Source organism: Capsaspora owczarzaki (assembly GCF_000151315.2).
Source record: "Capsaspora owczarzaki ATCC 30864 unplaced genomic scaffold supercont2.3, whole genome shotgun sequence".
In the NCBI taxonomy this organism is placed as follows: domain Eukaryota; class Filasterea; order Ministeriida; family Capsasporidae; genus Capsaspora; species Capsaspora owczarzaki.
Window position 1 is genome coordinate 1,400,002 of NW_011887294.1, and position 23,318 is coordinate 1,423,319.

Genomic DNA, 23,318 nt, shown 5'->3' on the forward strand with positions numbered 1-23,318 from the left:
AATTCCATTTCCCTACTCTTCCTTTCTTAGAATCTCATATGGCTCCGCGGTTGGCTCGTGCTCGCATTGCGGCTCCATCTTTGAATGCAAGGTAGTGCCGAAATCCCGCCGTTTGGATGTTGTGCACAATCTCGCGCTCGTTCTGATCTTTGCGTTTTGCATGTTTGCATGTTTGCATGTGTGTGGTTTCAGGCTCGCTACGGCGCCGCGCGGAGACAGGCTGCGGGCGATCGACGCTGAAGCTGCAGTCGTCGCATATGGCGACCAGCTGCTCATCGTGACGGCCAACCCAGACCCGAACGAAGGTGCGTGTGAGCAAGCAAGCTTATGTGAAGCTGAGCTCGTCATCGTGAAAGTTGCGTTGAAAGAGTGGAGTTTGGTCGATCAGGAGCGATGATCAGCCAGAACGCATGGGTTCCGCCTCCATCAGTGATGCATGGACTCGAGAAACAAACCCGCTCATACCATAGTACTTGCCATCACACCCTTGTTGACAGAGCCATACGATCCAAGCGACAAGGCCGCCTTTGCTGCAGATTTGGCTTCGCTGGACTCGATCGCGTTGCACTCGGCAGCGAACGTGCTGCACGCCGACGGTGGCATCCGAAGCATTGCCCTCGCGCGGACAGATGTGGCAGACGCTGGTGAAGCAAACGTGCTGGTCGCGCAGGTCGACGGCACCGGTCGAGGCGCTGTCACGGCCGTCGCTTGGAGCCGACAGAACGGCCTCTCGCGCTGCAACTACCTCGATGTCTTCAACCCTGCAGAGATGCCCATCACCGAGTCGTGGAGCGGCGTGGCTTTCCATCCTCAGGAGCCAACATCCAGCTTTGTCACAGTCAACGCCGCCAGTCGCGCCATCTCCCAGTACGCGATCAGCGAGGCGGGCATCACGCTCAACCGCGCAGTCCATGCTGCGGCCGACCCATCCGCGCTCACCTACGTTCAGCACGGCGCTGGCGATGCGTCGTCGTCCAGCCAGGTGCTGCTGCTCACGGAACGCGCGAGCATTTCGCTGTGGGACTTGCGCGCATCGAAAGCCCTCGTCGCCAAAGAAGTTCTCAAAGGCAGCGATCTCCTGGCGGCCACGTCCAGCGGCAACTATTTTGCTGTAGCTGGGGCTGATCGCATGCTGACCGTGTTTGATGCCCGCAAGATTACCCCGGTTGGCATGTGCATGAGCATGCTGAAATACGAGGTTTGTCGCTGTGTCGATGTGGTGGTGCTGCTGCTGCTGCTCATGTCGTGTCGTTGGATTGTGACATCTCACTCGAACGCTGCCCTTCTCATCGATACTGCTTGCAATTCAGGTGTCGTCGATTGCCTTCTCGCACACGAACGCGAATGTCGTGTATGCCGCTTCTGGGTCTGATTCTGAGCTGGCTGGTTGCCGATGGGACTCTGTCCTCAACTCTGCTCCCCGCTCGGGTGTGACACGCGGCCACTTGGATGGACGGTGCCTCGGAATGGATGTGTCTTCGCGCGGTGTGTACGGCCGCGCGCCGCTGATTGACGAGTCTGTCTTCTTCCTCTCAACCTCCGGAATGGTGTATCTTCTTCGGGAGGGCAGTGTGTTTGCCACATCCGATGCGCAAAAAGGAGCCACGACTGGCGACGAGGAACCCGGAGAGGGGGATCAGCGCAGCGAGCCGCGACACAACCACCACCATCGTGCCAACCAAGCGAAACTGCAGCCGGCTGTCAGTGCTCCCACCGAGACAGAAGCTCATGATGCACAACATGTCGACAAGAAGCCGAGGCTAGACCAATAGTAGAGTTTTGTTTGAAAGCAATACTGTTGGAGAGGAATAAAATATATTGATGGTGAATGAATCGCACGGGGTTTTGTTTGTTGCTGCTCCAATCAAAGAAGAAAATATGGTTTTGGAGAAGAAGGACTTTTAAAGCAATGGCGATTCGGGAGACGTCGCAGCCATGCCGTCTGTGATGTGCAACTGAAACATTGGCACGAGCAACAACAGCGCGTCGTGCAAGTAGGACGTAGCATCCTGAGCTTCGGTCTGCACGCTGTTTTGAACAGTCGCCACTTGCTGTTGGACTGTAATTGTGACAAAAGAGTGTGAGAATCAAGCAAGGGTTTCCCCCCCCCCCAAAAAAAAAAACCATGCACCGCGGAACACGACGCACGTACCATCCTTGTTATCGCCAGCGGCTTCAGATGCAGCCCTGGCAAGCGTCGCAAGACCAGACGAGTGCTGCTGTTGAGCGGAAACCAAATGCTCGCGGAAGAGGGCAACGAGATTGCGAGCCATGGCAGCGTTGGCAAATGCGCGTTCGGTCGACACTTGTCGCTCCTTCTCGAGACGCTGCAACAGCAAGCTTTCTCCGAGCTTGCGGATGTGTTCGAGCGCCAACGATGTGATGCGGGCGATGGCGTCGATTGTTTGTTGATGAAGCTCGGATGTGAGTGAAGAGATCTGGAAGCAATGTGGGAGCAAAAGTGAGCGCGCAAATGTCCCAAAACCAAAACATGTGGCTGTTGCAACTCACCTGGAAAACAGAAACGGCGTTGGGCACATCCTCATCAAGAACATCGCGAAGCTCTCCAAAGATGGCTTCTTGAGCGTCTGCAAGGCGGTGAACCAGAGTGGCATTGCGATCGTATCCAAGCTTTTCGATCAGAGCTGTGGCCTCCTCGAGGAACTTGTCAGCGGAATAGACAATGGCACTCGAATCTGTCAACTCCTCGCCAAGATCCAACACCATCCGGATCCGGTCCAGCTTGGAGTGCGCTTCGAGCAGCTGTTGCGAAGCCAATCCAGTCTGGGCCGCTTGAACCTTGACGGTGCAGTTTGTCGTCAGCATTTCCAACGCTTCAAGATGCACCAGGCCCTGGTACTTGTCGAGCATGGCACTGAGGGACACGACTGCAGAACAAGAAGAGAAAAGAGAGTGATACTTTGAGCGAGTGTGCGAAATCAAACGCATCGAAATGCAGGGCAACTCAACGCATCGAAATGCAGGGCAACTCAACTTACGCGCGGCTGCTTTTTGTTGTTGCGCGGAAGCAAGACCTCCGGCAAGGCCGTCGGACTCGGCACGTCTGTCGCGCAGCAGCTGGGACAGGGTCGGGCGAGGGCCTGCGCCTGGGACACGCAAACGCACAGAGGCGCCCTCCCCACCTTGTTCCGTGATGGCGTCGATGGTTCGCTTGCCGATGGTTTCAAGAGCAACCAAGCCGTGCGACATGACGTTCTGCCCCAGCGCCTCCAGGCCGGTGGTGTCGACTGGCACCACTGTTTTCACCTTTTCCAGCACCGATCCAAGGCCCCAGCCGCCAAACAAGCTGGAAGAGCTTGCCGCCGACGGTGACGCGGTGGACTGCTCTGCTACAGGGGTCGCAACCTTGGCTGGAGTTGGCTCAGGCGCTGGGCTGCTTGTTGATGGCGTGGCAGCAGGCGGCGCCTGCGACAAGCCAAGCGTGCAGTGAACCAAAAATCGGTCAGTGATACATGCTAGAGCTGAAAGAATCAAGAAAGAGGCGGGTATGGCATCTTACCGAACTAGCACTGTTCGACGAAGTGTCCTCCGCCATTCGGCTCATTTGCTCGGGCGTGGGAATGTTGAGCGAGCCCTCTACGCTCTCAATGGCCTCGCGGGTGATTTTGGAAATGTTTCCACTGAGGTTCGTCGCAGTCTCGGTGACGGAGGTGACCGTAGCAGCGGCGGCAGACCACACACTTCCCCAGCTGCCCCAGCTGCCCCAGCCAGCGTTGTTCGAAGCGGCGGCGGGTGCTGGTGCTGGTGCTGGTGCAGGTGCAGCGACAGGCACAGTCGGAGGAGTGTTTTGAGCAGTCTGAATTGGCTCGGCTTGCTTTGAGGCACGTTCTTGAGGAGCAGCTTGCTTGACCGCCAGCTCGGGTGCATCGACAGGTACAGTCGAAGGAGTGCTTTGAGCGGTCGGTGCGACTTGAGTGGTGGTCGGGGTTGGCTCGGGCGAGACCGGCTCTGCTTGCTTGAGCGCCTTGGGTGCAGCGGGCGCTGTCTCTGGCTCGGAGCTCGGTGCCACGATTGACTCGGTGGGAGTTTGAGAGTTTGATTCAGCGACTGTGGCAGGAGTAGAAGTACCAGCAGCAGCAGTAGCAGCAGCAGCAGGAGGAGGAGGACTCGGTGCTGGCTCATGCTGGGCAGGCTGTGCGTCGACGCTGACGGCTGCTGGCCCTGGCTCTGGCTGCGACGGCTCTTGTGCGACAGTCGCAGAATGAGTTTCTTCAACCTGTGCGGTGGCAGTGGCTGCTGGAGCAGGTGTGCTGTGCACTGTCGCGACGACTTCTGAAACTGCCTCGTCAGCCTCGTCGTCAGCCTCAGTCGCTGGAGTCGCTGGAGCCGCTGGGCTGGGCTCGACAGGAGCAGCAGCATGGACATCAGCAGGTGATTCCTCAACGAGGTCTTGCGCGTCTTCAAAGACGTCGTCGTCGTCGGCAAAGTCAGACATCAAAAAGCACTTGGAGAGAAGCAAGGAAGGACTGAGATTGAGCCGGCTCACCAAACTCCCACGTTCAATAAAAGCATGTGTGGTCGATGTAGATCTAACATATTCACGCTGCACATGCTCCCCAAGTGCACAGGTGCAGTGTAGCTCCCATCGGTCGGGCATTGTTGGAGCGAATTTCGTGCTGCATTGTCGCCGCGCCGTCCTCCCACCCCTGCCAATTTTCCAACACCAAGCGCGAAATGCATCAGGAAACTCGACGACCAGCAACCTCCATCACATCCTCAAAGTCAAGCTGAAACACAAACCCCGCGAGAGTCAGTCTTTTTTTTTTTTTTTTTTTTTTTCTTTTTTCTTTCTTTTTTTTTTTCTATTCTTTTGTCCCTTTTGATCTCCATCCTTTCGTATCCTTTGTCGTTGCTCCCCATTTTGTTGTGATTTCCAATGTAAATGCTCTCCTTATCTCTCATTTGCTTGCCCTACATTCACCCTGGCTGCTCCTCCTCCTCCCTCCAAATGTCGAATGTGCTGCTGATGTCCAGCTGATGCGTTTGATCATGCACGTCTCATTGATCGCCGACAGCCCCCTCCCATCGCCTTTTCGTCTTCCCTTCCCCCTTCCCTTTCTCTCCCCCTTTCTTCCTCCTCCATTTTTTTTCAAAGCCATCCTTTCATTCCAATCACCTCTGAATGCACATCCCCCCTCAAACCCCTTCCCCCTCAACTCCCTCAACTCGAAACCCCCAACACGAATTTTGCATGGCTTTTTTTTTTTTTTTTTTTTTTCTTTGAATGAAGGTCAGCTGCCAGACGCCTGGTCAACCTTCGTCCAATCACTCGCCGTCTTTTTTTTTTTTTTTTTTTTTTTTTTTGGGGCTGGGTTTGTTTTGGTTGTCGGTCCATGCTCCAGCAAAAGCTCCTCCTCCTCTCCCCGCCATCAGAGACACAGAGCATATGCGCACGGAGCGGGGGGAGGGAAGGGGCCACTCTGGATGAAGGCATACGTGATCGCTGCTGCGTGATGAAGCAGAATTTTTTTTTTTTTTTTTTTTTTTTTTTGCTGTGGCGTTGCTCGGCTTGCTCACAGAAACGCCCCATCCCCACTTCCCCTCTCATGTCGATGGAGCGAGCTATCCCTTGCAAACTCATCGGCGGTGGTGGGCTGGAGGATGGATGGAGCGCAGTGGTTGAAGCGACGTGCACTAGCGGCAACACGTCAACGCTTCGCCTCCCCGTCCTTAGCCACGGGAAAAACGCTCCGCACGCGTTGCTGCCCTCGTGGTCGCTTGTGCCATCTGCCTTTCCCTCTCCCTCATTCCTACTCACTGCGTGTCATCGGTCGCTCAATTCAAAAACCCCGAATTCGCCAACCATTGTACAAAAAAAAAAAATCATAAAATCACAAAATAATAAAAATAAAAAATAAAAATCAAAAAACAGCCACTTTGTGCCGATGTTCGGCTTCTCGCTCAACCATTGTGCATTGGGCTCGAACCGACTATTGCATTGGATTTGCTACTGCGTTGACTTTGGATGCAATCGTACTCACTGCTGATTGCGATCGCTTGGGTGTTTTTTTTTTTTTTTTTGCTTGACAGAATTCTCTTAGACTCCTCGACTCTGTTCCGCCGCACTCACCTCATCAAAGAGCGACATCGACATTGACTCACAAACTACAAAATGCCGCTTCGCGATGTCTTGTTCCCGATGCGCGCGCGCAACAAGAAGGTGAGTGGCTCATCGTGACTCCTATGGTGGTTGTTCACGAATGAATTTGTTGAAACCTCATTTCGTTTGCCGGTCCAAACCCCTCGCAGAAGGACGCCGAAATCTTCATGAATCAGGCACAGGATGTCTGGACGTGGTTTGCAGGCTTGTTGTACACGCAACAGCAGCTCTTGTTGGACGGGCTGTTGCAGCGATGCGCGACAGTGCTGCATGCACACATTGCATCAGAGCTGCAGGCCGCGTTGAAGCGCGACTTTCTGGCGACGCTTCCAGTCGAGCTTTCGTTGCACATTGTCTCGTTCATTGACGATCCACAGACGCTCTGCAGCATGGCGCAAGTGTCCCGGACGTGGAACCAGATCGCGTCCGACAACTTCCACTGGCACCGTCTGTGCTTGCGTCGCAACTTTATCCCATTCCGGCCAGAGCAGGTCCTTGCGACACGCATGGAGCAGGCATACGAAGAAATGTGGTGGGGCATGTCCTCGTCAACCGTGCCTGCCGCCATTGCGGCCGCAGCACCCACGGCGAATCTTGCCACCATTCCTGGTGCTGGTATGCTTGTGCCCTCTGCGACGTTTGCTGCTGGCGGCGCGTCGTTCCCGGCACCTTCCATCACTGGCGAGGTGAGCTCTTCTAGTGCCATGGAAGCCGCCATCTCTGCTGCCATGGAATCATCGCCCATGACCATTTCTCGATCGCAATCACGACCCTCCGCCGCCTCACAACAATTGTCAGCCTCCCTCGCTTCCCACCACGGCAGTCTTGGCACTGCCAACGCCTCCTCCTCCTCGTACGCTCCATCGCACATCGACATGATGGACGAGTCCCACTCGTCCCGCAACCGTCCTCGGCTTTCATCCTCCAGTTTATCCGCCACCCCGACAGGGCGGCGGTCTGGATCTTCTTCGCTGAGCGTTTCGTTGGGGAATCACGGCAGCGGCCTTCAAAGCATGGACGGAACTGTTTCCTCGTCATTATCATCGTCCATGCGCGCAGCTGGACACCTTTCGCCTCCCTCCCATTCCGCTGCGCTATCACCCTCCATGTCCACTGCCGCCGCCGTCTCGTCGTCCACTCCCGCCACCACCACCTCCTCGTCGTCAACCTCCATCTCTTCATCAGCGTCTTCTCAATCTGCGGCGGCACGACCACGGAGCTCCCATGTATCAGGCGAGCCGTCATCCCAGGACTTGCAACCGTACTACAGCGCAACCCCACAAAACCGAACCGCGCTCATATCGCTCTACAATGCGTATGGCGGCAACGAGGTCGATTGGAAGAGCGTGTTTGGTCAGTACTACCGCGAAACGATGCGGCTGCAGAGCAATTGGCGTCGAGGCGTGCACGTCAAGCACGAGGTCCAGGCGCACACGGAGGAGGTCACCTGCGTGCGGTACACGGAGGATCGTCTCGTCTGCGGCTCGTATGACGGCCTGGTGAAGGTCTGGGACATGAAGGAGAACTTGTGCCTCGGCTCTCTGATGGGCCACGGAGACGCCATCACCTGCGTCGCATTTAACGAGAGTATTATTGTCAGCGGCTCGCTCGACCACTCGCTACGAGTCTGGGACGCGAACACGGGCCGTGCCGTGCGTGCGCTCATGGGACACACTGCCGAGGTGGAGTGCGTCGCCATCGACGCCACTCGCATTGTGAGCGGCTCTTGGGACAACACGCTGCGTGTGTGGAGTGTCGAGACAGGCCACTGCATCAACACGCTCTCGGGTCACCGCGGCTCCATCTACTGTGTGCAGTTTGACGCGGACAAGATTGTCTCGGGCTCTGGCGACCGCACGGTCAAGTTCTGGTCGTGGGCGACTGGTACTTGCTACCGAACGATCGAGGCACACAACGACACCGTCACCTGTCTGCAGTTCGACCACGAGCTGCTCGTCACGGGCTCGTACGACTGCGACGTCAAGGTGTGGAGCATGGAAAGCGGCACGCCGCTCTTCACGCTCCGCGGCCATGTGGGCGAAGTCTGGTGTCTGCAGTTTGACGCCTTGGCGAATCGCATCATTTCGGGCTCCAACGACGGCACCATCCGCGTCTGGAACCTGCAGGCCGGGCAATGCAACTATGTCTTGCGGCATGGCAGTGCGGTCAATTCTCTCCAGTTTGACGATCGCAAGATTATCAGCGGCTCGTCGAACAAGGCGCTGCAGCTGTGGGACTTTTCTGCACAATAGCGCGCCCTCTCGTTGACTCGCGTGTTATTCCGATCTTGTGTTTTTAGGGGTGTTTTTCGTTTATTTCTGTGGTCGTCACAGTTTGGTTTTATCATAATTCTCTTCCTCTCCTTCCTCTTCTTCCTCTTTTCCCTCATTGTTATATTGATTATTTTTTTTTGTATTGTAATTAGTTGTCATCTGGTTTTTGGTTATATCAAAACAAAAGTTTCGCTGATTCATTTCCATTCGCAGATCAAGCCAAGCAAAGCGGTATGCTCTGCATGAGTTTTCATCTCGCAATATCAAACAACTCGTTCATCCCATGTCATGCTCGAGGCAGTCATTCTTATTCTTGCAATAATTCTGCTTCAGTGGACATACAAAATGATGCTCTTCGCCGCGAATCGCGTCCTGTTGACTCGGCCGACGCGCACCGCGACCATTCGGGTATGCCTTTTCCTCCCTCTGTCTCTTCCTATGCCCATCCCATAGAAGCCCTCGTCGATCGCCCCTTTTTTCTTGGTCCTGCGTGGTTCTGCTGAGGGAGTAGTGAATCAACTCGGTTGACGCCGCAATCTCACTCCGCACTCTGCATGCTCCACCCCAAACCCTCAAGCTTCAACTACCCCTCTACACCATTCATGGTCAGCGCAACACTCGCTCTTTCTCATCAGCCCATGCAAACGGTCGTCGCGTTATCGACGTTTCGTGTCGTGTTCGTCCGTTTGCGATGACTTCAGAATTGATTCCTTCTCCAATCTTGACTTCGCCTCGCTTTCGTTTTACCACCAACCAAGAACAACAAAAACAACACGCGCTTCTTTGCAATGTTGAGCCATTGATTTGAACTCACCGATTTTTGCTTGTCATTCTTATTCAATTCAAATCTGTCGCATACAAGGCGTTCCAAACATCGGCTCTGTGCGCGTGGCCCGGCCAGAATCTCGTCGAGAAGATTGCTCAAAAGTACGCGACCGATTTGGCGCCGGGCGAGACTGTGCGCGCAGGCGACTACCTGTCCATCCAGCCAGAACACGTCATGACGGTATATGAGCTCACTAAAGATAGTTGCTGTATTGGGGTTTTCTTGTATTGATGGCAATTGCTCAAACTTCTCGTTTTACCGGCAATCGTGTCCTTTTCCTCTGCAGCACGACAACACGTCGGCCGTCATGTCCAAGTTTGCCAGCATCGGAGGCAAGCGCGTGTTCAATCCGACTCAGATTGTCTTTACGCTGGATCACAACGTGCAAGACAAGTCACAAAAGAATCTGGACAAGTACCGCGCCATTGAAGAGTTTGCCGCCAAGCACAAGATTGACTTTTACCCGGCTGGCCGAGGCATCGGGCACCAGGTCATGGTCGAAGAAGGCTATGCGTTCCCCAACACGCTCGTGGTTGCCTCCGACAGCCACTCAAACATGTACGGCGGAATCGGCTGCCTGGGCACGCCCGTGGTTCGCACCGACGCAGCTGCCATCTGGGCCACTGGCAAGACGTGGTGGCAGGTCCCACCGGTGGCGCGAGTGCACTTGACCGGACGCCTGCGACCCGGTGTCACAAGCAAGGACATCATCATCACGCTGTGTGGCGTGTTCAACAAGGATGAGGTCCTCAACCACGCGATCGAATTCACGGGCGATGGCATCGAAGGCCTCACCGTCGAAGATCGCCTGACGATCGCCAACATGACCACAGAGTGGGGCGCCCTGGCCGGTGTCTTTCCGGTGGATGGCGTGACGGTCGACTGGCTCCGCAAGCAGGCCAGCCTCGCCAGCCTTCGCCACAAGCTGGGGGCGCGAACCACCAGTCGTTCGGCGGCCGAGCGGTTTACAACGCAACGTTTACGCGGCGTGCTGGATCGGCTCAGCCCCGACGCGGATGCCTTTTACGCCAAAGACCTGTATCTCGATCTGGGCTCTGTCTCCTCGCATGTGTCTGGTCCCAACCACGTCAAGGTCATGCAGAACGTCGCCTCGTTGGCAGACAAGCGCGTCGCCATCCACCGCGCCTACATTGTCTCGTGCGTCAACTCGCGCATGCCGGATCTTGCCGCCGCAGCCAGTGTGCTCCGCGGTCGCAAGGTGGCGGAGGGCGTCCGCCTGTATATTGCCGCAGCGTCCAGTGAAGTGCAGAATGCAAGCGAAGCGGCGGGCGACTGGCAGACGCTGGTGGCTGCAGGCGCGACGCCGCTGTCGCCAGGGTGTGGCCCATGTATCGGACTGGGCACTGGTCTGTTGGAAGACGGTGAGGTCGGCATTTCTGCCACCAACCGTAACTTTAAGGGGCGCATGGGCTCGCGCAACGCTGTCGCGTACCTGGCCTCGCCAGCTGTGGTCGCAGCGTCCGCGGCTGCAGGCTTCATCTGCGGACCCGAGCATTTGCAACAATCCAACGCGTCGGCCAGCAGTGCGTCAAGCGAGCATGCGCCGCAGTACGGCGTAATCAGCTCGCTGGTGGTCAATTCCAAGAGTGGATCAAGCTCCTCCGTCGCTGCCGCCACAACCACACCAGCCTCTCCAGTCACGGCGCTGAGCGGGTTCCCGACCCAAGTGCGCGGTCGAGTCCTCTTTTGCCACCAAGACAATCTCAACACTGATGGAATTTATCCCGCTGCATACACGTACCGGGAAGATATGACCCCCGAGCTCCAGGTACAGTCGGTTCTCGGTTGTTGACCACAAGTTCATTTGTAGTTGGTTTTGTTCTCACGTCTTTGACGGTATTTGTACCACCACGCCCATTGTGTCGATGGCAGGCCAAGGTGGTCATGGAAAACTACGACCCCCAGTTCGGCGCCATTGCGCACAGCGGTGACATTCTTGTTGGCGGATTCAACTTTGGAACGGGCTCGTCGCGAGAGCAAGCGGCGACAGCCCTGAAGCACAAGGGCATCGGCCTTGTGGTTGCCGGCTCGTTTTCAGAGACGTACAAGCGCAACGCAGTCAACAATGGTCTGCTTGCGATCGAGGCACCCGAGTTGGTGGAGCATCTCAAAGCCAAGTTTGGCACCACAGCACCAACGGTGCGGCTGGAACTTGAAGCTGTTATTGACTTTACCGCGGCAACCATGACCGTTGACGGCCAGGTCTACTCCATTCCTCGGATGGGTCTGATTGCCCAAGAGTTGATGGTGGTGGGTGGCTTGGAAAACTGGGTCAAAGCCAAGCTCGAGGATCAAACCGCGGCAGCGGCGCGCAAATGGCAATCGGTTTAGAGGCGGCAATCGGTTGAGAGGCGGCAATCTCGCCATCAAAAGCTGCTCTGATTTCCTTCGTGCGGTTCTTCCAGTGTGTCAAATACAATTGTGTAGCATCCATACATTTTGTGACTTTGCTCAGCAACCTCACTCCTCTTCCACTCTCTCAGCAGCGCGTCGATAGTTCGTTCACTCCGCTACTCCCTCCCTTCTCACCCCCGCGGCCAGCCTGACTCGTCCTACAAATGAGCCAGCAACCGTCCGTGTCTGCCCAGGCAGCAGCCATCGCAGCAGGCATTGCCGCACGCCTGAACTCGCAGCTCAAGCCAGCCGCTCCACCTGCTGCTGCAGCAACAGCAGCCCCTCCACTGCTCCGACCGGCCGACGCGCGCGGTCCTCCACCACCTCCGCTTGCATCGCAGCAGCAACAACAACAGCATCAGCAGCAGTCTGCGCCGACGTCGCAGGAGATTGAGATCAACGATGTGCCCAACCGCCACACGCTGCTCAAGAAGGGCGGCCGGATTGCCGAGATTGCCGCGGCTTGCAACGCCAGCATCACGCCCAAGGGCCGCTACATTGCCCCTGAAGAGCGTTCGCATACAACAGACAGGCCGCTGTATCTCGTCGTCCAGGCAGGCACCGAGGTCTGGTTTCACTTGTTGTTGTTGTTGTTGACGCCAATTTTGGGGCTCTTCTCAGATTTGTCGGCTCACTTTGAAATCTTTGATTGCTTCACACAAAATAATGCAAAACCTTGGTACGATCTGCTTTTTCAAAATGCACAGGACGCCGTCAATCACGCCATGGCAAAGCTGCGCGAGGCGATTGCCGACCTGTCTCAGCCGCGAGATTCGCGAGGTCCTCGACGAGGTCCTCCACCGCTGGATCCGACCGGCGGGGGCCCCGCGAATTTCCCGCGTCCTCCGTCTTCTTATCAGTCGCATTCTATTCCTGAACGCCCACCGCCCCACGGCATGCATGGCCACCACCGTGCGCCGCCGCTGGGTCCGCCCCCGCCGCTCGCCCCACCGCCAGGCTATGGTGCTGCGCCCGCCGCTGATACCACCGTTGTGCACGTTGGCATTCAGTATCCCAAGCCTGGGTTTCCCTTCCGTGAGAAGCTTCTGGGACCGAATGAGTCCTTCATCAATCACATTCGCACGCGCACCTCTGCAACAATCACTGCGACCGGCCTGAGCGAGTTTGAAGCCGGAAACTATAGCGTCCCACTCACGTTTGTTATCAGGTAGGTTTCCGCCTTCCGACCGGAAAAGCGTGATTTTGCTTTGGTTGGAGCAAATGAATGATTGATTCATTTCGGGTGTGTTCTTTATCGAACTTTCTCGCCCTCCCCCCCCCTCCGCTCTCTCATTGATCATTGAAACTACACACCAGGCATCAAGATCCCGCCAACGTCAAGCAGGCTCGAGATTTGTGCGAAAGTCTTGCAAACACTGTTCGCAACGAACATCAAGCGTTTACTCCTGCGGTGGATCCGTACTATCAGCACATGTATCAGCAGCAGCAGCAATATGCACAGTACCCTCCTTATTCTTTTCAACAACCCCATGGGCAGCATGCGTATGGCTATCCTCCGCCGCCAAACCCGGTAAGTCTTATTTGTCGAGCAATGATTGTTGTTGTGAAACGGTCAAAACTCTTGGCTCACTGTTGTTTCCACTGTGTTGTTTTTCTGTACCCTTTTCTACAACAACAGTATGGATACTATCAGCAGCCTCCAGCCCCAGATGCAGCTGGCTACACTGGGTACCCGCCTCAACAATACAGCCAGTATCCTCCTCCGCCGCCGCCGCCCGCAGCCAGTACTGCGCCACCGGTACCTTCTCCTGCAACTGAGGCAACATCAACAGGAGGCCTTGGTCCTGTACTTGGTCCTGAACGTCCACCAGCGCCGCCTTCCACGCCAGTCACCGCTGCCGCTGCTGCTGCTGCGGCTTCGACATCGGCGTCAGCGTCGGCGCCAGCCCAGAGCGCCTCTTTGTTGGCTGCGTTGGAAAAGCGCATCGATCCTGCGCCACCAGTAGATCCACCGCGCCGCAAGTTTGCCGAACAAGGAGTCCGTCAGGTACAGGTTCTTACTTTGTTTGTCCGTTTTTATGAATGTTGTTCTTGGCGCTCGTCCAAAACTCTCATCTCTATTCCGTGATCACCCTGATTCCTGTATCATTCCAGCGACCCAAAGCTGATGAATTTTTCGACGCTCCAGTTGTTGATCCGATTCAAGCTGCGAGCGCGCCGTCCCGTTGGAACGAAGGTTTGCGATTGTTTCATCTCAACTTTCTGTTGGTTTTGGTCTTGCAATATCGAGGCTCATGTTCCCGTCGCCGCTTTCCTGCTTTTTCTCTTTTGATTGGTAGATGAGCCTCAGTCACGTAAGCATCGTCGCGACGAAGACATTCCGCCAGCGCCAGTGTCCTACTCGCGATTTGCAGCAGCTGGCTCATCATCGTCGTCGTCGTCGTCGTCTTCAACATCTGCGCATCAGCACGATCAACGCGATGAGCGAGATAGCAAGCGGGCACGGTTGGACAATGAGCAACAACCTTCGCAGTCCAATCCTGCATCATCGTCCTCGGCCTCGCGACCGTTCTGGGCAGCACCTGCGCCATCGGGATCCACGGGAAGCCCGTTTGATGTCCTGGCCAGCGCGACCGCTCCTCGATCTGGGCGGGATTCGGCAGCCGCGCCTCCAGCTGAAGAGACGGCTGAGGAGAGGTACCGACGTGTGCGCGCAGAGCTTGGGATGAACTAGTTTGCTTCCCCCCCCCCCACGCTTTTGCAAGGTTATCTGCATGCGCTTCATCACGGGCGTCTATCTTGTGTGTTGTCTCTGCCTTGTGTCATGTTGTTCTCGACTTGACTTTTTGTTTAATCACAAAGTGCACACATCCAGTCCTTCTTTTGATATATTTGGAAAAAAATAAGATCCTTCCAATGCTGTCCTATCAGAGTATGACTGAGAGCCAGCGCGAGTTCTACGACATGTGGTCTCCTTAGTCCCACGATTCGCAACTGCTGAGAACATTCAGATCGTGTTTCGCTTGCTGACCAGCGAACTGGCACTGGAAGATCACTCGGCAGCTCTGCCGGCGTTACCAACCGAACTTGCCGAGCTCATTATGGACGAAGCGCGTTACTGGCAAGGCGTGCAGCGTATCAAGCGATCGCGGTTTCGTGATGATTCCCCCGAGCATATTCTGAGAGTCACTGTGCCGCGGAGCATCGGTGGAAATTCAGTCCGTGTGAAAGCAATTCAAGTGCTTCGTGACTGGGAGAAACGTTCCGACAACTCCACCGGTGACTGTGTTTTCGATTTGGCTGTTCGAGACGAACAAGGTGCAGTTCGATATGAATGCTCGGCGATCTCGACTTTCGTCGATTCGACCCTCCAGCGTGTAACAATCAACCATCCTGTCATCCGACAAATGCGCGAGGGTTGGCAAGTTCAAGTTCGTCCCAACAAGTCTTGGTCACACAATGAGGTGTTCGAGTCGCTGTATGTCGGATATACATGCCTCTAACGACAATTTTGAAAGTCGTTGGCGGTTACGAGATTCCTCTGTCGACTGCATTTTGAAAGTTCCCCACAGTGTCCAGGTTGGCCTACAAGCTCGTGGCCCTAGGGACGTGGCAAGTGGCTTTTACCTGTCTGCACTCGTTCCACCTTTTGTTTGTGATTGATGTTCAATGTCGCGCACACTTCTTTGATCTGTATTCAATTTTTGCTCAGTCATTCTCTGTTTTCATCCATCGTTCATTCATTCATTCATTCATTCATTCATTCACGATGACGATTGCGGTTGGGTTTGAAGGCAGCGCCAACAAGCTCGGCATTGGCATTGTGCGCGATGACGGGATTGTGCTTGCGAACGTGCGCCACACATTTGTGCCACCGCCCGGCGAAGGTCTGTGCCACAAAGTGCCAGTTTAGTTTGTTTTTGGAGAGCTCTATATTTGCAACTGTGTCGTCAGAGTCTGCATTCGAGCTCGCTGGGCCACGACGGAGCGAGCAAACCAAAGCACACTCTACTCACTGGCTCTCTGTTCCTTGCCTCTCAATCACAGGGTTTCTGCCGCGCGACACGGCCAAGCATCACCAGCAGTATGTGCTCTCATTGTTGCAACAAGCGTTGACGTCGGCGTCGCTGAAGCCCGCGGACATTGACGTGATTTGCTACACCAAAGGTACCATCACGCCCGTCTCCCGTCTCCCGTCTCTCTGTCTCTCTGTCTGACTTGGATTTCGGGGATTTTGGCGTCTCACTCCCTCACGGTTTATGGTTTGGCTTGGCGGCGCGGTTTGGGGTGGACAACGCCAGGTCCTGGGCTGGGCGCACCGCTCGTGTCGGCTGCCGTTGTTGCTCGCACCGTCGCTCAGCTGTGGGACAAGCCGATGGTCGCTGTCAACCACTGCATTGGCCGTAAGATTGGAGTTTCGCGTGTGCATTGAGCTTGCCATGCATTTGAGCTCTTTTTTGTTTTTGTTTTTTTTTTCGAACTTTGGAGCCTCAAACTCCCTTGCTACTTGCTGCGGTGCTCAGATATCGAAATGGGCCGGCTAATCACTGGCGCTAAAGATCCGGTCGTGCTCTATGTTAGTGGCGGCAACACGCAAGTGATTGCCTATTCGATGAACAAGTATCGCATCTTTGGTGAAACCATCGATATTGCCGTGGGCAACGTCTTTGATCGGCTTGCTCGCGTTCTCAACATTTCAAACGACCCAAGTCCTGGTTACAATATTGAGCAACTTGCCAAAAGGTTTGTTTTTGATGAATGGCTGTGTGTGTGGGTGGTGCACTTTTGGGGTCGTTTGCTTGTTTCCTTGCTCACGTTGCTGCTGCTGTTGCTGCTGCTGTGTCCCGTCTTCCGGTGATTGCTTTCGCATAGAGGTACTACCTTGTTGGAATTGCCATACACGGTCAAAGGAATGGATGTCGCCTTCACTGGAATTATCGGAAAGCTCGAAACGCTTGCTCGCACGAACAAGTACACGAAAGAAGACTTGTGCTTCTCGCTTCAGGTACCGGAACGGGTTGGTTGGTCCGATGTTGGCACCCACCATTTTTCGAAAGCTCATCCACTTTATTCCAATTCTATGATGTGTTCTTTTTTGCAGGAAACGTCATTTGCAATGCTCGTCGAAACGACAGAACGTGCCATGGCTCACACTGGTGCCACTGAAGTGCTCATTGTGGGCGGCGTTGGCTGTAAGTGGTCGAGTGCAACACCTAAATCATGAGCTTTGCTTTTGGTGTCCATCTCATCCCAATATCGCTTTTTTTTTTCTTTTTCTTTTTTTTTTTTTTCTTTTTTTTTTTTTCTTTTTTTTTTTTTTTTTTTTTTTTTTTTTTTTTTTTTTTTTTTTGGCAGGCAACAAGCGATTGCAAGAAATGATGGAAGTAATGGTTGCAGAAAGGAATGGCAAGCTCTATGCGACTGACGAGCGGTACGTTTACATAGGGTTTCCGTTGTTGAAATGTGTGAAATGTGTGAAATGCGGAATTTTGCTTCTAACTTTGGGTGGTGCCTGCTTTCGCCCGCGGCATATAGATTCTGCATTGATAATGGTGTCATGATTGCATGGGCTGGCTTGGAAATGTTCCGAGTGGGCGTTGTCACACCTTTGCGCGAGACGTGGTGCACACAGCGGTAAGCTTTCTTGTTCGAGGGCTTGTGTTCCTGGCTGTGTGAAATCTAACATGTTTGTTCCTCTCCAGGTACCGCACAGATGAAGTCGATGTCACCTGGCGCGACTAGTTTGCTTTTTGTTGCTCGATGCATCAGCGTTGTTTTGCTCTAAATGCATAAAATTCACAACTCGACTTCCATTTTCGCATTCTCTCTCTCTCTCTCTATTTCTCTCTCGCTCTACGTTTTCTTTTTGTCAAGCACTCACAGCATCATACAATCTCCTTGCACCCTTACTTGTACGTACGCGTCGCCTCAGTCACTTTGATACCCTTTCGTTCCACTATTGTTCTCTGTTTGAATTGCAGCGCTTTCTCTCTCCCCCCCCCCCGCCCACCTCCCCTTTCCCCTCCGCCTCCTTTCCCTCTGCATTCAAACTCGATGGCGTGGATCAACAATGATTGCCGCTGGCCCGGGTGCGGACACACGTTCGGGTCGCTGGATGATCTGATCCACCACATTGAGCACACACACATCCAGCCCGAGGAGACGCTCGTCGGACTGGGGCTGGACGAGCACAACCTGCCGCCGCCCACCATCCACATGTCCTACATCAACAGGTACTTTTCGCCCCAGGAGCTGAGCGCGCGCAAGCTGCCGCAGCCAGTCGCACTCGCCCCGCCGACGTTCGTCCCGTCCCTGCCGCCGGGCTTTGGTGGCCACCCGGCTGCCGGCGCGCTGCTCCTGCCGCCATCCGCAGCTGCATTACAGCAGGCGTCGTCATTGGGCTCATCATTGGCGTCTGCATCGGGCTCGGGCTCGGCCGCTGCTGCTGCGTTGGGCTCGTCGCAGTCGCAGTCGCTGGCATCTCAAACCCAAGTCCAGCCGTCATTGTACCCCTTCTCGTCGCAGGCGCAATCGCATCAGAGCGCTGCAAGCATTGGAGCCGGATCGTCAGGATTGCTGCGTGGTGCTGGCTCGTCCTCCTTGGTGTCGTCGTCGTCGGCAAGTACGTCTGGATCGCTGCTGGCTGGACTGGCAACCAGCCCGACCAAGCTGACAGATGCGTTGCTCGGGCGCCAGCACCAGCAACACCAACAGCAACAGCACCAGCAGCATCTTCAGTCGAGTAATGCTCTGGGTGGGCTTGATGCGGACTTTGGGTTGCTTCACGGCACAAACGGGTTGAACGGCTCGTCCGCCTCGAGCTCGCTGCTGAACTTGCCAATGCTGTCCGTGCCAATGATGTCGTCCGCATTCTCGCAGGGAGCACTCCAGCAAAGCGCATCTAATATTAGTGCCAACGCAATGGCATTATCTGCCTTGGCGGGATCCGTTCCGAACGGGAAAGGCGCGGCCAACACTGGCGCCGGCCGAAAATTCCCAAACAAGCTCGCCTCACAACAGGCACAACAGGTACAACAGCAGCAACAGCAACAACAACAACAGCAACAACAACAACAACAACAACAACAACAATTGCTTTTGCAAACGCCGTCGCCGAGTATGTCGCAGCGTGCATCGCCAAACCCATCAGGAGCGCCTGGTAGCAGGAATAACAAACGCACGCTCAGCACGGCGAGCAAAAGCAGTGTTAATACGTTCGACCCGGAGCTCGAAAACGAGCACCTTGTCGTCGACGACGCTCCTTCAGACGACGACGAGCTCGGCGATCCAGAGGACTTTGATCTCGGCGAAGAGGAGGAGGACGAGGACGGCAACGATTCCGACGACTCGGAGCTTCCGACAACGCCTGCTGTGGGACAGCTGGTGCGAACAAGATCGGGTCGTCAAGCCGGACGCAGTAGCAAGCACAGTGATGACTTGGGTGGTGGGTCTGGCGGCGCAGCTGGCCCGCTCAGCAAGGAAGCGCATCGGCTCGCCAACGAATTTATTCTCAACCACGTTCGCGTCGTCGACGGCGCCGAGAAAAAGTACGTGTGTCTTGTGGCGGACTGCGGCAAGCGCTACAAGAACCTCAACGGCATCAAGTACCACGCATTGCATGGACACAAGCTACAGATGAAATCCACCAAGCGGCAATTCACCTGCGCCCACCCGGGATGCGGAAAACAATACACAAATAGCTCTGGGTTGAAAACGCACATGCAGATGCGTGGCCACCGCGCCCCTGGGCACGGGTACCACCAGTCTTCCTCCTCGGCCTCGTCCTCGACGCTCAACAGTCCATACCCATCCGGCGGTCATGGATCGCGGCTTCTCGGACAAAGTCACAGCTACTCTGCCTTTAACTCGGCGGCTGCGTCCACTAGCACGTCTATTATGGGTTCGCCCACTTCCTCCCAGGCTTCCGACATGTCTTCGCCTCCTTGACGGGTGCAGGGGGAACGAGGGTTTCATCAACAGGGGAAAAACGGCAAACACAAACAAGTCACGGCGGCGCTGGAGGGAAAAAGAGTCCTAGATTTCGAGTGATGACCGTCATTGGAATTGTACCATGTTGGTTGATTGTTGGGTTGCTACATCTTTGTGTTGACTATAATAGAGACTTAGACCCGCTGAGCATACAGTAACTTCATGTTGATGTTGCTGGTTGAACGAAACTGCTTCAAGCGCTTCTGTGTTCTAACCCTTTTACATTTTATTATTACTCGCATTATTATTCACATCACTCCAACTCCACTCCTTGTTTCTTTTTGTGCCCATATGACGTACCAAGTCGTCCCTGCAGTCGCGCGCACTGTCTCTTCAGCAAGCGCAAACGAGGCTCGCGCTCGCGTCCTGTCGCTCTACCGGGCGTGGATGCGCGAGGCAAGTTGTCCGCCAGTCTCTCCCCTCCATCATCGTCATCATCATCAATGCACACACGCACTACTCAAACCGAGCCAGTGCATGCTCGGTGGTGGTGGGGGTGATCGACGTTGGACAAAACTCAATGAAAAGGATTGAAAGATCTCGTTTTTTGCAGCAGTTCCATTGGAGCCAGTTGCGGTCCACCTCCGCTGTCAATCCATGATGATGTTGTGATGCTGATGATGATGATGATGATGATGAGAATGATGATAGAGGTGGGGGGAGGGGAAAGCGTGAGCCGTGCTGGCTTGGGATTTCAAAGACCACACAACTCTTCACTCACTCACTCACTCACTCACTCACTCACTCACTCACCTCACTTCCATGAACTGCCATCGTCACAACAGGCACCAGCATCGGTCGAAAAGTACGCGCTGGACCTGCCCGTGTCGCAGGCAAAGGCCAAGGTGCGCGAGCTCTTCCGCGCCAACGCCGGCATCACCGACATCAAGATAATAGACCTGCTTGTCTTCAAGGGCAAGCAAAACCTCGACGAGGCACACAACGTGTGGATGCAAAAGACTCACATCATGCGCTTCTTCCCCGAGCTCGGATCGCAGCCGCCCGCAGAGAAGAAGACCGGCTTCTTGGACCGCTTCTACGCCGGCCACGATTGATTTTTTTGGCCAAGGTTTGACTTTGTCGACTCGTTGATCTTTGCGCGCGCACTTTGCAGATTGTGTTATTTGTCGTCTTTCTTTCCTCTTCTCTTCCCTTGTGGTGTGCAAAGTGCGATCTGTACCGGATGAAGCAACGTTTATGTCAAAGCACGTTCCTGAATTCTTTGTTTCATTTCTCAATCAAGTCGAGGTTTGTTCATTGATGTATATTTTTTGGTTGAGGCACCAGTACACTCACAATCAAGTCATGTCTTAGCGAAACATCAGCCGGGTGAGGTTTCTTTGGGGAGAGAGAGAGGAAGAAGGGGGGAGGGTCTGAGTTACAAATATCAAAATCACACAAAGCACGCAAACTATCATACACACGCAGCAGCGAAAACAGAGTTGGAGCGGCCATCTCTTTTTCATGTTTCTCATGCGACAACCGCCTGCGATTGTCGGAGTCGGCGCTGCTCGTCAATGTGTGCGGCAAGCAGAGGAATGTACGAGTCGGCAGTCGGGATGTGCTCGGGGTGGGGAGCAATCTTGGCCTTCTCGTCGCAATAGCGGATGGCCAGCTTCTCGGCAAAGAGAGGATCGTGCTCAAACGCAGTCGCCTCAGCCTCGTTCATGGGTCCGCCCTGGCACATGAGCGTAAAGCTCGACGCAGGCGACAGCTTTGAGTAGTACTCTTGCCCTCGCTTCCACGTCAGGTAGCGCTTTGCATCAACGTGCGCAGCCACCATGCTGATAATCTCCTCCGAGAATCCGCGGACGCGCAAGTACGTTGCGCCAATGAATTCGTGGTGCGCGGTGCCGTGCGTCGGGTCGCCCATCTGCTCTGCGTCCTGCTCTGCGCAAATGTGGCCAAAGTCGTGTAGCAACGCTGCGAGAACGACCTGTTGTGGATAAAAGCGGGGGAGGGGGGGGGAGAAATCGTGAGTTTGGTGTTGGCGAGGTCTGAGCGACCGCGAACGGATTTGGGGTCTGAGCAACGGCGTTCCCTCTTCTTTTTCTTCTCTCGTCTCTGTCATGTTGTACTTCTGAATGACGATCGTGTTGTTCTCTGACGATTGTGTTGTTCTTTGATGGAGGATCGTGTTGCCAGGGTGTTTTCTTGCTCCCTTCCCTCTTCCCACACCTTCCCTCTCCCCTTCCTTGTGTCCTGTCCTACCATGATGTTGTTTGTGGTTTGTGTTTGTGTTTGTGTTTTTGGCTGTTGCTTGCGGTTGATTTTGTTTCCCACTTTTTCCCTCTTTTGTTCGTTTTTTGCTATCGTGAAATGAGTCCCTTCCTTCTCTCAATGCAAACTCAATGCAAACCCAATGCAAACGAACAAAACAGGTGATGTTGTTCGCTGTTCGTTTTTGGTGACTGGATTTTGGCCAATGGTTGGCTTCCGCCGTTGACATGTGCTAGTTGTTGGTTTTGCTCACAGGAGCATCCATCGCCGCACTGGCCCTCCCGCCAGTTCGCGCTTCAAACCCGCTTCCATGCTCACCAGAGCAGATTTTTGTGCCCTAATTTCCGTTCTTCGTTCGTTTTTCTTGATTTTCTTTTCTGTTTTTTTTTTTTTCTTTCTTTCTTTCTTGCTGGAGAGTGCTTCATTAAATGCTCTTCTTACCTCGTTGCGGCATCCGTCGAGCTTGGCGTGATACGCAGCCTGCAGCATGTGCTCCTGTTGCGAGACTGCAGCGAGAGAGAAGCAGAACAAGAGTTAAAAAACCAAAAAACCAAAAAACCAAAAAAAAAAAAAAAAAAAAAAAAAAAAAAAAGCCGGTTTTCCTCGTTCGTTCTGACATCTTCCCTTCTCTGCTGTCGTCTTGCGTTGTTGTTTCGCTCTCTCTGCGAGACAAAACTCTCGATCGCAAGGTTGCTTTTTGTTTGTTTGTTCGTCTGCTTGACACTCGTTGATACAATTTGACTCAGCCTCCATTTTCAAGCATCACTGTGGACGAACCGCTGAACTGAAACCTCACATGTGCTGCAATTGTGCCACCCAAAAACAAAAAACCCGTCTTCTCGCGGTTTGGTCATCACTTCCTTCTCCTTCCTTCCTTCTCCCTCTCCTCCCTCCTGGTCCTTCTCCTCGTTCAACCACGAGCAGTCACCTCGTCAAAGCACAGACCAGTTGCAGCAAGACCACAGAATTCAAAAAAACAAAACCGACAACCAAAGCAAGAACAAGAACAAGAACTCGACTCACTTGCTTCGCCAATGTACGGCGAGAACTGCGAATCCTTCAGCAGCTGCATCATTTCGGTCGCGATGCTGGTCGAATCGCGGGCCCGCATGGTCTTGCTCAGCATGTGCTGGTGCTCGTTCATGAGGGTCGTGCGCACAGACGGCTTTTGGGTAAACTCTGGCACAGGCGTTGGTGTCGAGACGGCAAGCATTGTATGCGTTCAAGTTGGTTTTTGTTTTTGTTTCAAAAAGACTGAGCTCGCGGCAAAATCCATCAAAATGAAAACAAAAACAAAAAAAAGTCTGACTTCATTGATTCAACGCAGACAACATCAAGTGATACATTGCACTGTGTCGATTTGCATCAGGCTGAAACGTCGAGATTATTCCAAGAAGGGGAAAAAGCAAAAAACGCTGCACAGAAAAACCATTACGCGTGTCTGTTTCCCTTCAACGATCTCGTCGTGCTGCGCTCGACATTGCAGAAATTCTTACCTGTCATTGCAGATCGA

At 54.3% G+C, this 23,318-nt stretch overlaps 9 protein-coding genes across 9 annotated transcripts; 7 read left to right on the plus strand and 2 right to left on the minus strand.

Moving 5' to 3' along the window:
* Positions 1 to 33: 33 nt before the first annotated feature.
* On the plus strand, positions 34 to 1,829 carry CAOG_02428 (hypothetical protein). The gene is made up of 4 exons (XM_004349128.2): positions 34 to 91; positions 193 to 305; positions 498 to 1,198; positions 1,311 to 1,829. Exons 1-4 carry the CDS (start codon positions 39 to 41, stop codon positions 1,770 to 1,772), a joined length of 1,329 nt encoding a protein of 442 aa, XP_004349178.1. The 5' UTR covers positions 34 to 38; the 3' UTR covers positions 1,773 to 1,829.
* Positions 1,797 to 4,480, minus strand: CAOG_02429 (hypothetical protein). The gene is made up of 5 exons (XM_004349129.2): positions 3,521 to 4,480; positions 3,000 to 3,426; positions 2,512 to 2,888; positions 2,153 to 2,438; positions 1,797 to 2,059 (listed from the first exon to the last, which is right to left on the minus strand). Exons 1-5 carry the CDS (start codon positions 4,454 to 4,456, stop codon positions 1,902 to 1,904), a joined length of 2,184 nt encoding a protein of 727 aa, XP_004349179.1. The 5' UTR covers positions 4,457 to 4,480; the 3' UTR covers positions 1,797 to 1,901.
* A 364-nt stretch (positions 4,481 to 4,844) lies between these two features.
* On the plus strand, positions 4,845 to 8,508 carry CAOG_02430 (hypothetical protein). Its single transcript, XM_004349130.2, has 3 exons — positions 4,845 to 4,899; positions 6,052 to 6,181; positions 6,271 to 8,508. The coding sequence occupies exons 2-3, from the start codon at positions 6,134 to 6,136 to the stop codon at positions 8,371 to 8,373; spliced, it is 2,151 nt and encodes a 716-aa protein (XP_004349180.1). The 5' UTR covers positions 4,845 to 4,899; positions 6,052 to 6,133; the 3' UTR covers positions 8,374 to 8,508.
* A 200-nt stretch (positions 8,509 to 8,708) lies between these two features.
* CAOG_02431 (homoaconitase) lies at positions 8,709 to 11,676 on the plus strand. The gene is made up of 4 exons (XM_004349131.2): positions 8,709 to 8,802; positions 9,257 to 9,400; positions 9,507 to 11,009; positions 11,114 to 11,676. The coding sequence occupies exons 1-4, from the start codon at positions 8,740 to 8,742 to the stop codon at positions 11,570 to 11,572; spliced, it is 2,169 nt and encodes a 722-aa protein (XP_004349181.2). The 5' UTR covers positions 8,709 to 8,739; the 3' UTR covers positions 11,573 to 11,676.
* A 33-nt stretch (positions 11,677 to 11,709) lies between these two features.
* On the plus strand, positions 11,710 to 14,471 carry CAOG_02432 (hypothetical protein). The gene is made up of 6 exons (XM_004349132.2): positions 11,710 to 12,201; positions 12,343 to 12,803; positions 12,953 to 13,166; positions 13,275 to 13,643; positions 13,751 to 13,832; positions 13,936 to 14,471. Exons 1-6 carry the CDS (start codon positions 11,800 to 11,802, stop codon positions 14,328 to 14,330), a joined length of 1,923 nt encoding a protein of 640 aa, XP_004349182.2. The 5' UTR covers positions 11,710 to 11,799; the 3' UTR covers positions 14,331 to 14,471.
* Positions 14,472 to 15,313: 842 nt separating this feature from the next.
* Positions 15,314 to 17,403, plus strand: CAOG_02433 (O-sialoglycoprotein endopeptidase). Its single transcript, XM_004349133.2, has 9 exons — positions 15,314 to 15,483; positions 15,644 to 15,763; positions 15,898 to 15,999; positions 16,120 to 16,339; positions 16,469 to 16,601; positions 16,698 to 16,788; positions 16,952 to 17,027; positions 17,132 to 17,230; positions 17,299 to 17,403. The coding sequence occupies exons 1-9, from the start codon at positions 15,366 to 15,368 to the stop codon at positions 17,336 to 17,338; spliced, it is 999 nt and encodes a 332-aa protein (XP_004349183.2). The 5' UTR covers positions 15,314 to 15,365; the 3' UTR covers positions 17,339 to 17,403.
* A 247-nt stretch (positions 17,404 to 17,650) lies between these two features.
* Positions 17,651 to 19,774, plus strand: CAOG_02434 (hypothetical protein; the record flags this gene model as incomplete). Its single annotated transcript, XM_004349134.2, has 1 exon — positions 17,651 to 19,774. The coding sequence occupies one exon, from the start codon at positions 17,651 to 17,653 to the stop codon at positions 19,541 to 19,543; it is 1,893 nt and encodes a 630-aa protein (XP_004349184.1). The 3' UTR covers positions 19,544 to 19,774.
* A 67-nt stretch (positions 19,775 to 19,841) lies between these two features.
* CAOG_02435 (NADH dehydrogenase 1 alpha subcomplex) lies at positions 19,842 to 20,875 on the plus strand. Its single transcript, XM_004349135.2, has 2 exons — positions 19,842 to 19,981; positions 20,371 to 20,875. Exons 1-2 carry the CDS (start codon positions 19,877 to 19,879, stop codon positions 20,638 to 20,640), a joined length of 375 nt encoding a protein of 124 aa, XP_004349185.1. The 5' UTR covers positions 19,842 to 19,876; the 3' UTR covers positions 20,641 to 20,875.
* On the minus strand, positions 20,800 to 23,053 carry CAOG_02436 (HDIG domain-containing protein). Its single transcript, XM_004349136.2, has 3 exons — positions 22,829 to 23,053; positions 22,247 to 22,311; positions 20,800 to 21,521 (listed from the first exon to the last, which is right to left on the minus strand). Exons 1-3 carry the CDS (start codon positions 23,016 to 23,018, stop codon positions 21,057 to 21,059), a joined length of 720 nt encoding a protein of 239 aa, XP_004349186.1. The 5' UTR covers positions 23,019 to 23,053; the 3' UTR covers positions 20,800 to 21,056.
* Between the last annotated feature and the right edge of the window lie 265 nt (positions 23,054 to 23,318).

Coding starts and splice junctions, on each gene's coding strand:
- CAOG_02428 (XM_004349128.2), top strand. CDS start 39: ATGGCTCCGCGGTTGGCTCGTGCTCGCATTGCGGCTCCATCTTTGAAT. Junction 92..192: donor GCTCCATCTTTGAATGCAAG/GTAGTGCCGAAA, acceptor GTGTGGTTTCAG/GCTCGCTACGGCGCCGCGCG. Junction 1,199..1,310: donor TGAGCATGCTGAAATACGAG/GTTTGTCGCTGT, acceptor CTTGCAATTCAG/GTGTCGTCGATTGCCTTCTC.
- CAOG_02429 (XM_004349129.2), bottom strand. CDS start 4,456: ATGTCTGACTTTGCCGACGACGACGACGTCTTTGAAGACGCGCAAGAC. Junction 3,427..3,520: donor CGTCGAACAGTGCTAGTTCG/GTAAGATGCCAT, acceptor GGCTTGTCGCAG/GCGCCGCCTGCTGCCACGCC. Junction 2,889..2,999: donor ACAACAAAAAGCAGCCGCGC/GTAAGTTGAGTT, acceptor CTTGTTCTGCAG/TCGTGTCCCTCAGTGCCATG.
- CAOG_02430 (XM_004349130.2), top strand. CDS start 6,134: ATGCCGCTTCGCGATGTCTTGTTCCCGATGCGCGCGCGCAACAAGAAG. Junction 6,182..6,270: donor TGCGCGCGCGCAACAAGAAG/GTGAGTGGCTCA, acceptor AACCCCTCGCAG/AAGGACGCCGAAATCTTCAT.
- CAOG_02431 (XM_004349131.2), top strand. CDS start 8,740: ATGATGCTCTTCGCCGCGAATCGCGTCCTGTTGACTCGGCCGACGCGC. Junction 9,401..9,506: donor AGCCAGAACACGTCATGACG/GTATATGAGCTC, acceptor TTTCCTCTGCAG/CACGACAACACGTCGGCCGT. Junction 11,010..11,113: donor ATATGACCCCCGAGCTCCAG/GTACAGTCGGTT, acceptor TGTCGATGGCAG/GCCAAGGTGGTCATGGAAAA.
- CAOG_02432 (XM_004349132.2), top strand. CDS start 11,800: ATGAGCCAGCAACCGTCCGTGTCTGCCCAGGCAGCAGCCATCGCAGCA. Junction 12,202..12,342: donor TCGTCCAGGCAGGCACCGAG/GTCTGGTTTCAC, acceptor CAAAATGCACAG/GACGCCGTCAATCACGCCAT. Junction 13,167..13,274: donor ATCCTCCGCCGCCAAACCCG/GTAAGTCTTATT, acceptor CTACAACAACAG/TATGGATACTATCAGCAGCC.
- CAOG_02433 (XM_004349133.2), top strand. CDS start 15,366: ATGACGATTGCGGTTGGGTTTGAAGGCAGCGCCAACAAGCTCGGCATT. Junction 16,000..16,119: donor TGTCAACCACTGCATTGGCC/GTAAGATTGGAG, acceptor TGCGGTGCTCAG/ATATCGAAATGGGCCGGCTA. Junction 16,340..16,468: donor ATTGAGCAACTTGCCAAAAG/GTTTGTTTTTGA, acceptor GCTTTCGCATAG/AGGTACTACCTTGTTGGAAT.
- CAOG_02435 (XM_004349135.2), top strand. CDS start 19,877: ATGACGTACCAAGTCGTCCCTGCAGTCGCGCGCACTGTCTCTTCAGCA. Junction 19,982..20,370: donor ACCGGGCGTGGATGCGCGAG/GCAAGTTGTCCG, acceptor TCGTCACAACAG/GCACCAGCATCGGTCGAAAA.
- CAOG_02436 (XM_004349136.2), bottom strand. CDS start 23,018: ATGCTTGCCGTCTCGACACCAACGCCTGTGCCAGAGTTTACCCAAAAG. Junction 22,312..22,828: donor GCCGTACATTGGCGAAGCAA/GTGAGTCGAGTT, acceptor CTCTCGCTGCAG/TCTCGCAACAGGAGCACATG. Junction 21,522..22,246: donor TCGACGGATGCCGCAACGAG/GTAAGAAGAGCA, acceptor TATCCACAACAG/GTCGTTCTCGCAGCGTTGCT.